A 14,599-nucleotide genomic window follows, 5' to 3' on the forward strand; every position below is an offset into this window, starting at 1 on the left:
AAAGAAAAAACTTTATAAGGGATAAAAATCATGTATCAATAATCAGCCTGAATGTGAATGGACTAAATGCACCACTGAAAAGACACAGAATGGCAAACTGGATAAGAATCCATGACCCAATTATTTGGTGTATCCAGGAGACTTATCTCACTACAAGGTATGCAAACAGACTCAAAGTTAAAGGATGGAAAATGAGTTTCCAGGTAAATGGATCACAGACACAAGGCAGGAGTCACGATTTTAATACCATACAAAACAACCTTTAAGCTACCAAAATTTAAAAAGATGCAAATGGACACTATAATATGACAAAAGATTCAATCCATCAACAAGAAATATCCATCCTAAACATATATGCACCCAACACTGGAGCACCAGCATTTATAAAGCAACCATTGGTAAACTGAAAAAAAAGATATTAACTCTAACACTGTTATAGCAGGGGACTTGAATACCCCACTAACAGCCCTCGATAAATCATCAAGGGAAAAAATCAACAAGGAGATGCAGAAGCTAAACTTAACATTCAACAAAATGGACTTAACAGATACCTACAGATTTTTCCATCCAACAACCACAGAATATACAGTCTACTCATTACCACATGGAACGTACTCTAAGATCGATCAGATCCTTGGCTATAAATCAAGCATAAACAAATTCCATAAGTTTGGAATCTTGCCATGTACATTCTCAGACCACAGTGGAATAAAAATGTATACCAACATCAACAACATTTCTCCAAAACCCACAAAGACATGGACACTAAACAGCATGATGCTGAACAACTACTGGGTCAACAGTGAAATCAAAGCAGAAATTAAAAGATTCCTGGAGCCGGGCTCGGTGGCTCAGCCTGTAATCCCGCGCCTTTGGGAGGCTGAGGTGAGTGAATTGCCTGAGCCCGCGTGTTCGAGACTCGCCTGGGCAGTGAAACCTCATCTCTACAATAAATCAAAAAATCAGCTGGGTGTGGTGGCGCATGCCTGTAATTCCGGCTACTCGGAAGGCTGAGGCGGAAGGATCGCTGGAGCCCAGCAGGCCGAGGCTGCGGTGGCCGGGAGCGGCCACTGCACTCCAGTTTGGACGACAGAGTGAGACTCCAACTCAAAAAAAAAAAAAAAAAAAAAAAGATTCCTGGAAACAAATGAAAATGAAGAGACCTCTTACTAAAACCTCTGGGATATCATGGAAGCAGTTATAAGAAGGGAACTCATATTTCTGAGCACACATCAAGAAAATGGAAGGATCACAAGTGGAGAATCTAACAAATCACCTAAGGGAGCTGGAAAGAGAAGAGCACCAAAACCCTAACATAAGCAGAAGATCCAAATCACCAAAATAGGAGCCCAAATACGGAACATAGAAGACAAAAATATCATAGAAAACATCAACACAACAAAAAGGTGGTTCTTTGTAAGAGGATTGATGGACCCCTAGCCAGAATGACCAAAAAGGAAAAAAAAAAAAAAAAAAAAGCCCAAATACAATCAGAAATACAAAAGATCAAATCACAACTGACCCTAAAGAAATACAAAAGATGACTGTGTACACCTATATGGAAACAAACTTGATAATCTGAATGAAATGGAGGACTTTCTGACATCACACAACCTCCCCAGGTTGAAACAAGAAGACATTGAGACATTAAGTAAACCATTAACAACCCAAGAAATTGACTCTGCCTTATGAAAACTACCTACAAAATAAAAGCCTTGGACTGGATGCCTTTCCAGCAGAAATCTACAAAACATACAAGGAGGAGGTGATACCAATCCTCTTGAAAGTATTCTAGGCAATTGAGAAAGATGGAATTCTCCCTGAATTGTTTTATGAAGCTAACATCACACTGATACCCAAACCAGGTAAAGATGCAACAAAAAAAGAGAACTACAGGCCAATATTCCTTGCACTGATAAACAAATTTGGCAAAGTCTCAGGGTACAAAATAAATTGCAAAAGATAGTTGCATTCCTATATACCAACAACAAGTAGGCAAAGACCAAAATTAAATGCACAACTCCATTCACAATAACCACAAAACAAAAACAAAAAACCTGGCATCTTCCTTACCTGAGAAGTCAAAGACCTTTACACCTACGAAACACTGCTCAAAGACATCCAAGAAACGAATGGAAAAATATTCCATGCTCATGGATAGGAAGAATCAATATTGTGAAAATGTCCATCTTATCAAAGGCAATCTACAGATTCAATGCAATGCCCATTAAGTTACCAATATCATTCTCAGACCTGGAAATGACAAACAGAAATTCATATGGACACATAAATGACCACGAACAGCCAAAACAATCCTTAGCAAAAGAAACAAAGCAGGAGGTATCATACGTCCAGACTTCAAACTTTACTATAAGGCTACAGTAATCAAAACAGCCTGGTAATTGTACAAAAACAGTCATACAGACCAATGGAGCGGGTTGGAGATTCCGGAAGCAAAACCTTAATATCTCAATCAACCCATCTTTGACAAAGCCTCCAAGAACAACCACTGGGGAGAGGAGAACCTAATCAGTAAATCATGCTGGGACAACTGGCTGATCACATGCAGAAGATTGAAATAGGACCCCTACCTGTTACCATATACAAAAATTATTTCTAAATGGATCAAAAACCTAAACATTAAACCTCAAACTATAAGAGTCTTAGAAACGCAGGAGACACCCTAATGGAAATTGGAACTGGCAACAAATTCCTATTTAGAACCCATACCTTAGGAAATAACATAGAAACGTGGGAACTTATAAAACTAACGAGCTTCTGCAAAGCAAAAGAAACCATTAAGAGAGCAGGGAGACAGCCCAAAGAATGGGAAAAAATATTTGCTAACTGTATATCTGTCAAAGACCTAACATCTAAGAACTACAAAGGAACTTAAACGATCCAAAAGGAAAAAAACAGCCCCATTCAAAAGTGGACAAAAGACATGAATAGGCACATCTCAAAAGAAGATATACGAGCAACCAACAGACACATGAAAAAGTGCTCAGCCTCACTCATCATCAGAGAAATGCAAATCAAAACCACATTGAGCTACCACCTAACCCAGAAAGAATGACTATCATTAAAAAACAAACAACAACAGATGCTGGTAAGGATCCAGAGGAAAAGGAATGCTTCTTCACTCCTGATGGGAATGCAAACTAGTGCATCCTCTTTGGAAGACAATGTGGTGATTTCTGAAAGAACTAGAATTTTACCTTCCATATGACCCAGCAGTTCCCCTATTGGGAATATACCCGGAGGAACTCAGATCATTCTACAAAAAAGATACCTGCGCACGTACGTTTGTTGCAGCTCCAGTCATAATAGCAAAAACATGGAACCAACCATGTTGCCCATCGAACCTGGATTGGATATATAAAATGTGCACAATGGAATATTATGTAGCCATAAAGAAGGGCAAACATACGGACTTTGCAGCTACTTGGATGGACTTAGAGTCTATAATAATGAGTGATCTATCACAGAAACAACGGACATAGTACCATATGTTCTCACTCATAATCGGACCTTGAACTGAACAGTTATCATAATAGTATAAGAATTAGCAGTAGTGGGAAACTGTCAGGGGATGGGGGTTGGGATTGGCAGTTAAAGGAAACAGCTAGGGGAGGGAGGGGCATACCTCATCAACAAGGGTAGCTGCATAATCATGTTTGTATACGTAACTGAATTGTACCCCGCATCTGTATAATAAAATAAATTAATAAAAATATTTATATATATGCATTTTATTAGTTTCAAAAACTGTATTTCAGGAGTAAAAATGAAATATTAACAGATATTTGCTGAATGTTTTATGGTAAACCAAACATTTTGGAACCAATTTGAACAATTTAAAACTACTTAATGTCTTGTTAAGCCTTTTTAAAAAAGATTTTGAAAGAGGGGCATTTATCCCATCCCTCAGTCTCAAGTAATTTCCTAGGGTTGTTAAACTCTCACAGTAGCCGGGCTCTGTGGCTCAGCTTGTAATCCTGTGCTTTGGGAGGCTGAGGTGAGTGGATTGCCTGAGCCTGCAGGTTCGAGACCCGCCTGGGCAACTTGGATCTCTACAATAAATCAAAAAATTAGTCGAGCGTGGTAGCACGTGCCTGTAGTTCCAGCTACTTGGAAGGCTGAGGCGGAAGGATCACCGGAGCCCAGCAGGTAGAGGCTGCAGTGGCCGTTGGCCACTGCACTCCAGTCTGGGCGACAGAGTGAGACTCCAACTCAAAAAAAACAAACTCTCACAGTAAAAATGATGTTTATGCCCAACTGCATTTGAATTCCATTTGTATGCATATTCACAATCTTATATGTAATTGTAGTAAGGCAAATGTTTTGGTATTTTTGTGTACTTTTCTCATTGGTAGGTTTTTCTATCCCAGATGAACTTTTTTTTTTTTTTTTTTTGAGTTGGAGTCTCACTGTCGCCCAGACTGGAGTGCAGTGGCTGCTCCTGGCCACTGCAGCCTCGCCTGCTGGGCTCTGGCGATCTTTCCGCCTCAGCCTTCCAAGTAGCCGGAATTATAGGCATGCACTACCATGCCCGGCTGATTTTTTGATTTATTGTAGAGATGAGGTCTCGCTGCCCAGGCGGGTCTCGAACCTGCGGCCTCAGGCAATCCACTCATCTCAGCCTCCCAAAGGCGTGGGATTACAGGCTGAGCCACCAAGCCCGGCCCAGATGAACTTTTTAATTAAGAATTTGTTTTAGATTTTTAAAAATTAACAAATTTTTTAAGATTGTATATCAGTGACCTCAGTTCTTACTTTTCCATACCTATCATAACATTTTTAAAAACTGAATATTAGCCGGGCTCGGTGGCTCAGCCTGTAATCCCGTGCGTTGGGAGACTGAGGTGAGTGAATTGCCTGACCCGCAGGTTCGAGACCCACCCGGGCAACTTGGCGAGACACCATCTCTACAATAAATCAAAAATTAGCCGGATGTGGCAGCGCGTGCCTGTAGTTCCAGCTACTTGGAAGGCTGAGGTGGAAGGATCGCCGGAGCCCAGCAGGTTGAGGCTGCAGTGGCCGGGAGCAGCTACTGCACTCTAGTCTGAGTGACAGAGTGAGACTCCAACTCAACAATAACAACAAAAAACAAACTGAATATGGTGTAATATAGTCCTTTTTGATGTAAAACAAATTTAAGAATACGTGGTTCTCTAAGTTGTATCATATACTATAGACCATGTTTTTTTTTTTTTGTTTTTTGTTTTTGTTTTTTGAGTTGGAGTCTCACTCGGTCGCCCAGACTGGAGTGCAGTGGCCGCTTCCGGCCACCGCAGCCTCAACCTGCTGGGCTCTGGCGATCCTTCCGCCTCAGCCTTCCAAGTAGCCGGAATTAGAGGCATACGCTACCATGCCCAGCTGATTTTTTTGATTTATTGTAGAGATGAGGTCTCGCTGCCCAGGCGGGTCTCGAACCCGCGGGCTCAGGCAATCCACTCACCTCAGCCTCCCAAAGGCGCGGGATTACAGGCTGAGCCACCAAGCCCGGCTTAGACCATGTTTTTAAGTAGAAAGATATAACTTTATTTTCCTACTGTGAAACACAGTAATATGCCTGTATTTATATTAATCCTAGCTTCCTTTATAATTTTGCAATCGAAAAATTATCTCTCCTATCTTAGGCCATTGTCTATACCTGTGCCTTTTAAACTAGATTCTTCCCATCTGATTTTGAAAGTACTCAGCATTCTCTCGTGTGATCTTGATATGCTTTCATCTAGCAATTGTCCTGTCTTTACCAGACCTCTACCCTCTTTGTGGCCACATTTCTTAAGAGAGCCATCAATTCTCACTCCTTAATTCATTCTGGCCTTCAGCCCCATTACTGAACTCAAATAGTCCAGGCTTAATTCAGCAGTGACCTTCATATTGTCAACACCATGGATTTTCTATATGACTCATCATACTTGAAGTTCGATTACAGGTCATTTTCTCATTTCACTTTATATTCTTTCTACACTATCCATTTTGTGAGCATGTGTTCATTTATCAGATGTATACCAAAGACTCAACCTTTGTATCTCCTGTCCACACCTGTCATCTGAGCTTTAGACATAGTTTTTCAGCTGTCTTAATGACCTTACCGTCTGATTTGGATGTTCAGAACCAACTCACACTTCATGTCCCAAACCAATGTTTTCCTCGTACCCCTTTCAAAAAACCATACTCAAAAAAAATATAGACAGAATATAAAATACCACCCATTCTTTCTGAATTTTGGCTCCTCCATCTTCTTCTCTAATACTAAATCTATCATTAGAACATTCCAGTTTTGTCTCCTAAATATTTCTGAAGTCTATACATTAACCTTTATCTCCAGTACCATCACCTCTTTCAGACTACTGTGATCTTCCCCTGGGCCACAATAATAGCTCTTTCTTCCTTTCCTTCTTTATATTGAGCCAGTGTGTTCCTTTTAAAATACAGAGTTTAGGGCTTTGAGGATAAAAGCTAGAATTCCTGTTATAGGCGTAAAGGCCTCCATAGTCTGACTCCTGTCAGGCTTCTTTAGCTTTATTTTGTAACTTGCTCTCTATATTCTAGCCATCTCAGCCTTCTTTTTGTTCTCAAGTACACTTTGCTTCTTTCTACCTCCTGACCTGTTGCCCAATTGACCCTGACTGCTATTTCAGTCGTATTCTTTGGGGAAGTCTGACTTCCCTTACTGGGGCGGTTTTCTGTTAGTTGCTCTCATAGTACGTGTCCTTCCTTATACTTTCCACAGTTACTGTTAGTGTGATTCTTTGTTTAATATTTGTCTACCGCAAGTATTTTCATGTCTACATACTTAGTTATATGTGCGGTGAGAGTAAGGAAGATGTTTTTCTTTACTCGTAATTGTATATCAAATGTTCAGAATGGCTCCTAGCATGTATTAGGTGCTCAGTGAGCATCTAGTGAATGACTGAATAAACGAATGAATTAAAATTGTAGCTCTATTTCAAGTAACATGTTTGTAATGTTTTGAGTTATAGTGCAGGCCTCAGATATATAAATTTAAATGTATAACAATTAAGATAATTTCTGTAATTATTTTTACATTTTATTTTTTTATTTTTTTTTGAGTTGGGGTCTCACTCTGTCGCCCAGACTGGAGTGCAGTGGCCGTTCCCAGCCACCGCAGCCTCACTTGCTGGGCTCCAGCGATCCTTCCGCCTCAGCCTTCCGAGTAGCCGGAATTACAGGCATGCGCTACCACGCCCGGCTGATTTTTTGATTTTTATTGTAGAGATGAGGTCTCGCTGCCCAGGCGGGTCTCGAACCCACGGGCTCAGGCAATCCACTCACCTCAGCCTTCCAAAGGCGCGGGATTACAGGCTGATCCACCGAGCCCAGCTATTTTTACATTTTAACTATTAATATCCATTGAAATTTAAAGTTTTTCTTTGGATAAGTAACTGTCATGGAACTCTTAAAATATTAAGGATCTGTGGTTTCATAGTTGATCACTAGAGTGTGCTATAACATCAGGGCACTTAATTATGAAAAGTGCCATTATACTGCTTTGGAAGTTTGAATTAATGGAGTCTTTCCATAGCAGAGAACATATGATTATGATAGTATCATGGATCCATAGCTTTTGGTATTTATGGTGTGGGAATTCATGTTTTAAATGACTGTGACTATCACTGATAGTGATTTTAAGAAGGAAATATATAGCTTTTCAGTCTTTATTTCATCATAGAAAATATGTAATTGTAAGTAAACATTGTCTTAGGGAAATATAAGATGTTATTGGCAAAGGTAAATATTCAGCAAATTATGGGACAACTTGGTACTGCCTCTGTTGGGTACATATAAAAATAGAATACATAGGCACGGCCGTATGTTTGATCTATAGTTGGTAAATCTGAATATACATACATGGAAGTTAAATGATAGACTAAGAATAAAATTATAATATAAAGGGGTGGCAGGGCATGGCGGCTCATGCTTATAATCACCACACTTTGGGAAACTGAGGTGAGAGGATTACCTGAGCCCACGGGTTTGAGACCAGCCTGGGCAACTTGGTGAGCCCTCATCTCTACAATAAATTAAAAAAAAAAAAAAAATTAGCCAGGCGTGGTGGCACATGCCTGTAGTTCCAGCTACTTGGAAGACTGAGGTGGAAGGATCACCTGAGCCTGGCAGGTCGAAGCTGCAGTGGCCGTGAGCATACCACTGCTCTCCAACCTGGGCAGCAAGAGTGAAACTCCAACTGGAAGGGAAGGGAAGGGAAGGGGGAAGGGAAGGGAGGAAGGAAGGAAGGAAATAAGGAAATCACAAAGGAAGGAAGGAAGGAAGGAAATGAGATCACAAAGGAAGGAAGGAAGGAAATAAGGAGATCACAAAGCACCATAGGAAGGAAGGAAGGAAATAAATAAATAAATAAGGAGATCACAAAGCACCATATATGATTAAGTGGCAAATGAGTGGTTCAGAAAAGGAAAAATAACTGTGGGCGGGAATTGTCAGGAAGACTTTATTGAGGAAGAAGGGCTTGAACTCTTTTAGTTTATAAATAATGTTTATTAGAATGAGAGTTTTAAGAGAAGAGAGGAGGAGGGGCAGCATAAACAGTGAACAGTGGGAGCTTAAACAAGGAGCTAGGGATGCTTGTGGTTTTTTGGAGAGTTAGGGTGGCAGGGGTTAGGGCTCATCTCAGAAAATTCCACAAGTGGTACATTCTTGTTTGGATTGTAGAAAATGAGAATTTTTTCCAAGCTAGACCAAGAATAGTAATGTCCTTTGAGGTGTTAAAATGTAAAAGAAATTTTTGTTTATTTTGACTTTTGTATTCTTTTTTACTTCATTTTAATGTTTTTCATTTTCCTTTCACTAAATGTACCCTTATGTAATTCTCAATAGAAAATGTGAGCTTGTGTTTCTAATTAGGAAGAACTACTTGTGAGACAAAAATCACTCTATGATTATATCAACTCTAGTCTTATATACTAATGTTTGTAATTAAGCTAGTGTAAAAAAAATTTTTTAAACTAGTGCAATTTTTTTGAAGGCCACCTGTATGAGCAAAGAATAATTTAGTTCTCTTAAAGTCTAAATTTGAAAATATTGTCTTCAATTTGAACAAAACTCTTTTAAAGAAAATTTGAGTTAGCCTTTTTATGTTGCTTTCATTTTCTTCTTCTTCTTTTTTTTGGTCTTACTCTGTCACCCAGGCTAGAGTGCAGTGGCATGCTCATGGCCATCGCAGCCTTGACCTGCTGGGCTCAGGTGATCCTTCCACCTCAGCCTTCCAAGTAGCTGGAACTATAGGCACGTGCCACCACACCTGGCTAATTTTTTGATTTATAGTACAGGAGAGATTTTGCCAAGTTGCCTCTGCCTCCCAAAGTGCTGGGATTACAAGCATGAGCCACTGCGCCTGACCTAGTCTTTTGTAGAGACAAGGCCTTATTATGTTTCCCAGGCTGGTCTTGAATTCCTGGACTCAAGCAAGCTTTTTATTTTCAGAAGGATAAACTTTATACAGATTGTCTCTTAGGGTATCTACTGTGTTGATACTATCTAAAACTTGATGCTATATATTTTTGAAAGCTTAGACTGTTTTTGATATTTGTTTAATTATAGCTCTTTAATAAATAATTTTCATTTTAAGATGAAATGTTAACAGACTTCAAGTTGTTTGGAAACATTTATAATTAGATTACCTATTGAATATCATTAGAGGAAATAATTCTGAAATTACACTCTTAGGAAACAGATTTTTCAGTCAAAATTAAAATCTTTTCTGAGGCTTTCTGTACTTCAGTTTCATCATATGTGAAGTGAGAGTAATACCTATCACACAGGTTTATTACTTATATCAGGTAGTTGTATATGATATGCTATCTGATATTTATATGACTTAAATCAGATAGTGCATACAAAAATACTTTATAAATTAGAAAATGTTACATAAATAAGTTGCTATACTTAAGCTTTGGCTGACTCACTTTGATTTAACAAGATCCATTTGTATATAACACTTTTATTCTAATATTCAGTGTTGTTAGTGATGTACCATTTTCCAATATAGGATATTGCAATGATTAAATGAGATAATATATGAGAGCTTCTAGCTGCTGCCTCTTACTTAGCAATTAAATACTACAATACTTTTGTGAAAGTAAAAGTATTTTAGTTGATTTTCTGAACATGAGGATGATTTCTGAGCAAATCATGTATTTGTACTTGTTCTGTGTTATGCATTAATGCCCTAGGAGCCTCTAATCTCTAGCCTTGGGCTGACTTTAAGACCCTCCATGCCGGGCTCGGTGGCTCAGCCTGTAATCCCGCGCCTTTGGGAGGCTGAGGTGAGTGGATTGCCTGAGCCCGCGGGTTCAAGACTCGCCTGGGTAGTGAGACCTCATCTCTACAATAAATCAAAAAATCAGCCGGGCGTGGTAGCACATGCCTGTAATTCCAGCTACTTGGAAGGCTGAGGCGGAAGGATCGCCGGAGCCCAGCAGGTCGAGGCTGCGGTGGCTGGGAACGGCCACTGCACTCCAGTCTGGGCGACAGAGTGAGACTTCAACTCAAAAAAAAAAAAAAAAAGACCCTCCATGGGACTCTTAACCCAGGATATTTGTATTTGGTCTTGGTCTAAGGTGATTTTCTGTTCCATCATAATGTAGAATTCTTTCCATTTATTTTATACTCATTCTAGTGTCGATTCTCATCATCTCCTAGCAAGTTTATCCCAATCGCTTTCTAGCTGTTTGTTTTATTTTTTATTATTTTTATTTTCCTCCTGGCTTGAAGTCATCTTCTACTTCATTCTGGAGATTTTTCTTATTTTGGGTGTCATAGGTCAGGTAAACATACAGCAGGTTTCAAGTGACAACACTTTATTAAAACTAAGAACCCTATAGCTAGACCTATTCTCATTTGATTTTATAGTTTAGTACCTACATCTGGAAGAAAAGTTATCACTAATTTAAAATAATAAGGAACTTAAATAACACCTCTGCTTTAAAAAAATCTCATACTAAAAAAAGTACTTTAAATTTCTGGTTCGATCAGTTATACTCTAATTACTTTTTAATAAGCAACTATGTTCCAGATACTCCACCGGATATTGAGATAAAAAGATAAATGAAACATAGTTCTGTACCCTGCAAGATTAGTCTAGCAGTTAAGACAGATGTGTAAACAATAATGAGTGTGAAGCTTTATAATAGTGATTAAAGTTCTGTAGGAGAGAGAAGTGATATTTGAGCCAATCCTTAAAGAATAAGAAGACATATGAAGTGGAATATGCTCTAGACTAAGGGAAATAGTGAAAATAAATGCCGCTGTGTCGGGTATACCTGGATTTTTGTTTTTTCTCCCTCTCTTCCTCTCTCTGATACTTATCTAATTTGTGAATTAGGCAAATTATATTCTTTGAGTTTGTTTCCTAATCTATATGCTGAAAACAATATATGCTTTCTTTATAGGGTATTACAAAAATTAATTGAGATAATATGTCCGAGGTACTTAGCCTATTAGTAAATTTGTCACCCACACATCAGGACTAAACATTTTAGCTTTCTGTGCATTTTATACTCTGACCCTATTGTTTGTTTTTAACTGTATTTCTCTTTTAAGTATCTTTCTTACCTTGAATTCAGTCATTCTTTGTTTATTGAAGAGAGCAGCCCGCCTTTACTTAAATCAGCAAAATCTTTTACAGTTTCATGTATTTTTAACAACCAAAATTCTAAGTGCCATTCTCTTTGGCTTTAATATAATTCCCTCAGTGAAGCCACTAGTGTATACCATCCTCTATGTTATGTTAATTTTTCTTCTATGAATCCATAGTACTTTGAACATATTAATGTACATACTAGTTACAGTATACTCATGCATTGTTTTATTGCTTAAGTATATTTTTAAATATTCTCTGCCAGAATTTATTGAGGGGAGGTGATTGAGTTTTAATCAGCCTTTTAGTACCTATCATAATGCAAGCACATGCTCAAAAATATGCATAAATGAATCAGGACATCAGTATTTTAGGCCATGTTCATTTACTCTCCGTTTGACTTCTTATTGTTAATTGTTTGTTAAGCCAGCTTGCTTATTGCTGAAGACGTGTATGGAGTTAATCTAGATAAATCTTTAGGGACCTTTCTAGCTCTAAAATGTTAAGTTAGGCAGTCTCTGTAGTACCTCTTTTAGTTTTTCCCCTTACTAGAATGCTTCCTACCCCTTTCATCATTATACCTCTTTATTACTGTTTTCTGGACTTCTTTCTTTTCCATGAGACCCCCCCTCAAGTGACAGAACGTTTGAGGTTTTATAGTCTTTATAGGCAGTTAACTCAGTTTGTTAGATACTGTCTTAAATTCTTTTCCATTGTTAAATACATCGTTTTATATATTGTTTCACGCCTCATCTAGTTTCTGAACTCTTAGAAGACAGAGATCATGTTTTCTGTTTCTGTCCTTTTTTTTTTTTGAGTTGGAGTCTCACTCTGTCGCCCAGACTGGAGTGCAGTGGCCGCTCCTGGCCACCGCAGCCTCCACCTGCTGGGCTCCGGCGATCCTTCTGCCTCAGCCTTCCAAGCAGCCGGAATTACAGGCATACACTACCATGCCCGGCTGATTTTTTGATTTATTGTAGAGATGAGGTCTCGAACCCACAGGCTCAGGCAATCACTCACCTCAGCCTCCCAAAGGCGCGGGATTACAGGCTGAGCCGCCGAGCCCAGCTCTGTTTCTGTCCTATTAATATACTTTGATAAATTAGGAATTCCTTATCAAAGTTTATTAACTGCCCACAAAAGTTTGACTGTTAATAATTTGGTTTTTATATATTTTGTTTATCTGATATATATATATATAATGTGTTATTCCAAAAATAGGCTATTTCTTGCAAGATCTTTATTGTGTTTTATACACATAATTTTATAAGTATCTATAGACTATTGTGTTTTCTTATGTTTTAAAGGTAAGCCTGATTGCACTCATTTAATTTGTCTCCTGAGTGAGGAGCTTACAGTTCTTCCTCTGTATCTATTAATAAGAAGTTTTGTTACTATTACTTGAAATGTTGACCTTCAATTTTGGCCTTTGTTTTGCAGATGCTCTACCCGTTGTGCCACAGGACCAGAAGGCAGCCACATTTCAGATTTACCCCTTCTAGACGGTCCCAAGTAAGTGTAATTGATTGGCTGTGGGCGGCCCCTTAGCACTGAAAGAGAATGTTAAGAAATTGGGAATAGAATGGTATTGAGTGAATGTATTATTCGAATACTCTCTGTTCCATAGTTTGAGTTCCCTTTCTGTATAGTTATGTTGTTTTTACTCTATCCCCATTTTTAGACATTCTCCAAAATTTTCTCTGTAACACTTACCCAAATAAAATATTAGTTTTGTTTTGTTTTTTTCTCTTTCTCACTTCATCATTCTGTAATCTTTGCAAAAGCTTCCAGATCCCCTTATATTATAGGTCACAGGAAAAGAAAAATGTAGGATTGCCAAAGCATATTTCAGAGGAAATTTTGCTTGCAAAAATACAGGAAGAAGAGTGACATTCATCTTCTTCTTCTTGCAGTCCCTGGCTGTCTTCTTCAATGACTGCTTCTTCCATGGTAGCCCCAGTCACTTTCGCATCTATCGTAGAAGAAGAACTACAACAGGAAGCAGCTCTTATTAGAAGCCGAGAAAAACCCTTGGCTCTAATTCAGGTAAATAACATACCTGTTAGGGTTTAATGAGTTACTTACACTACATTGCTTCCTTAGGTTATACGAAAATTATGTTTGTTTGCTCTAGACAGGTGCCTGTATCTATCAAACTAAAATGTAAATGCCATATTGTCGGTGACTAGCACTGACCAAGGGTGGGTTAGGACCCGCACCAGAGAATCTGGACAGCGAGAAGACCACTCGGAGGCAGTTCTTCTGGGAACAGTCTGATCAAGACTGGAGCCAACTTTTATTCGGACTCCTTCCAACTTATATACCATTTTCTATACCCTCCAGCAGTGTGATAATCACTCACTGGGGGCGTACAAGTTTCGTGCTTTACAAACTATGCATCACAAGACCACCACGAGATCTGCAATTTCCAAGCAAACAATTCGAATTCCATGATGCCTACCATGCTTACATTAAGGTCACAGGTGCACAATTTCAATACAAATCGTTCAAAGTGTTTTCCATAATGTTCAATGAATCATTCATATTATACTCTTTGCTCTATACCCTGATTAATACAAAAAACTTTCCTGAGTTAACTCTAGGTTCAATCCAAGTTCACTGATTCCCAATATTTTTAACAATTAATATTATCAACTTAACACTATACTATAATCTGTAAGTTTACTTAAATGACTTAACTGTCAGTTATACTATTAACCTATTACGATTTAACGTAATGCCTTATAACTCAGCTAAAACTTATTCTTAAACTACCAAACTTTACTATAATTCATATGTTTCATATGTCTAAACTTTAATTTTCATATGATCTAGTATTGGACTTTATACTATGCTATATCCTATTAAGCTAATAACTGATCGTTAATTCTTTTATAAATCGTATAGTAACTATTACACTTGAATAATGTAGCAAAAGGAAACAAAACAGCAAGCATAAATTTACGC

At 38.4% G+C, this 14,599-nt stretch overlaps 1 protein-coding gene across 1 annotated transcript in view; it reads left to right on the plus strand.

The window, feature by feature from the left end:
• The window catches only part of IBTK (inhibitor of Bruton tyrosine kinase), a 94,225-nt gene that overhangs the window by 77,960 nt on the left and 1,666 nt on the right, over positions 1 to 14,599 (plus strand). Inside the window, exons 27-28 of the mRNA XM_021710149.1 lie at positions 13,073 to 13,144; positions 13,546 to 13,678. Of these exons, the coding sequence (XP_021565824.1) occupies positions 13,073 to 13,144; positions 13,546 to 13,678 (205 nt within the window). The remainder of the gene's footprint in view (positions 1 to 13,072; positions 13,145 to 13,545; positions 13,679 to 14,599) is intronic.

This window comes from Carlito syrichta, unplaced genomic scaffold, assembly GCF_000164805.1.
Source record: "Carlito syrichta isolate Samal-C Ts95f unplaced genomic scaffold, Tarsius_syrichta-2.0.1 Scaffold288187, whole genome shotgun sequence".
Classification (NCBI taxonomy): Eukaryota; Metazoa; Chordata; class Mammalia; order Primates; family Tarsiidae; genus Carlito; species Carlito syrichta.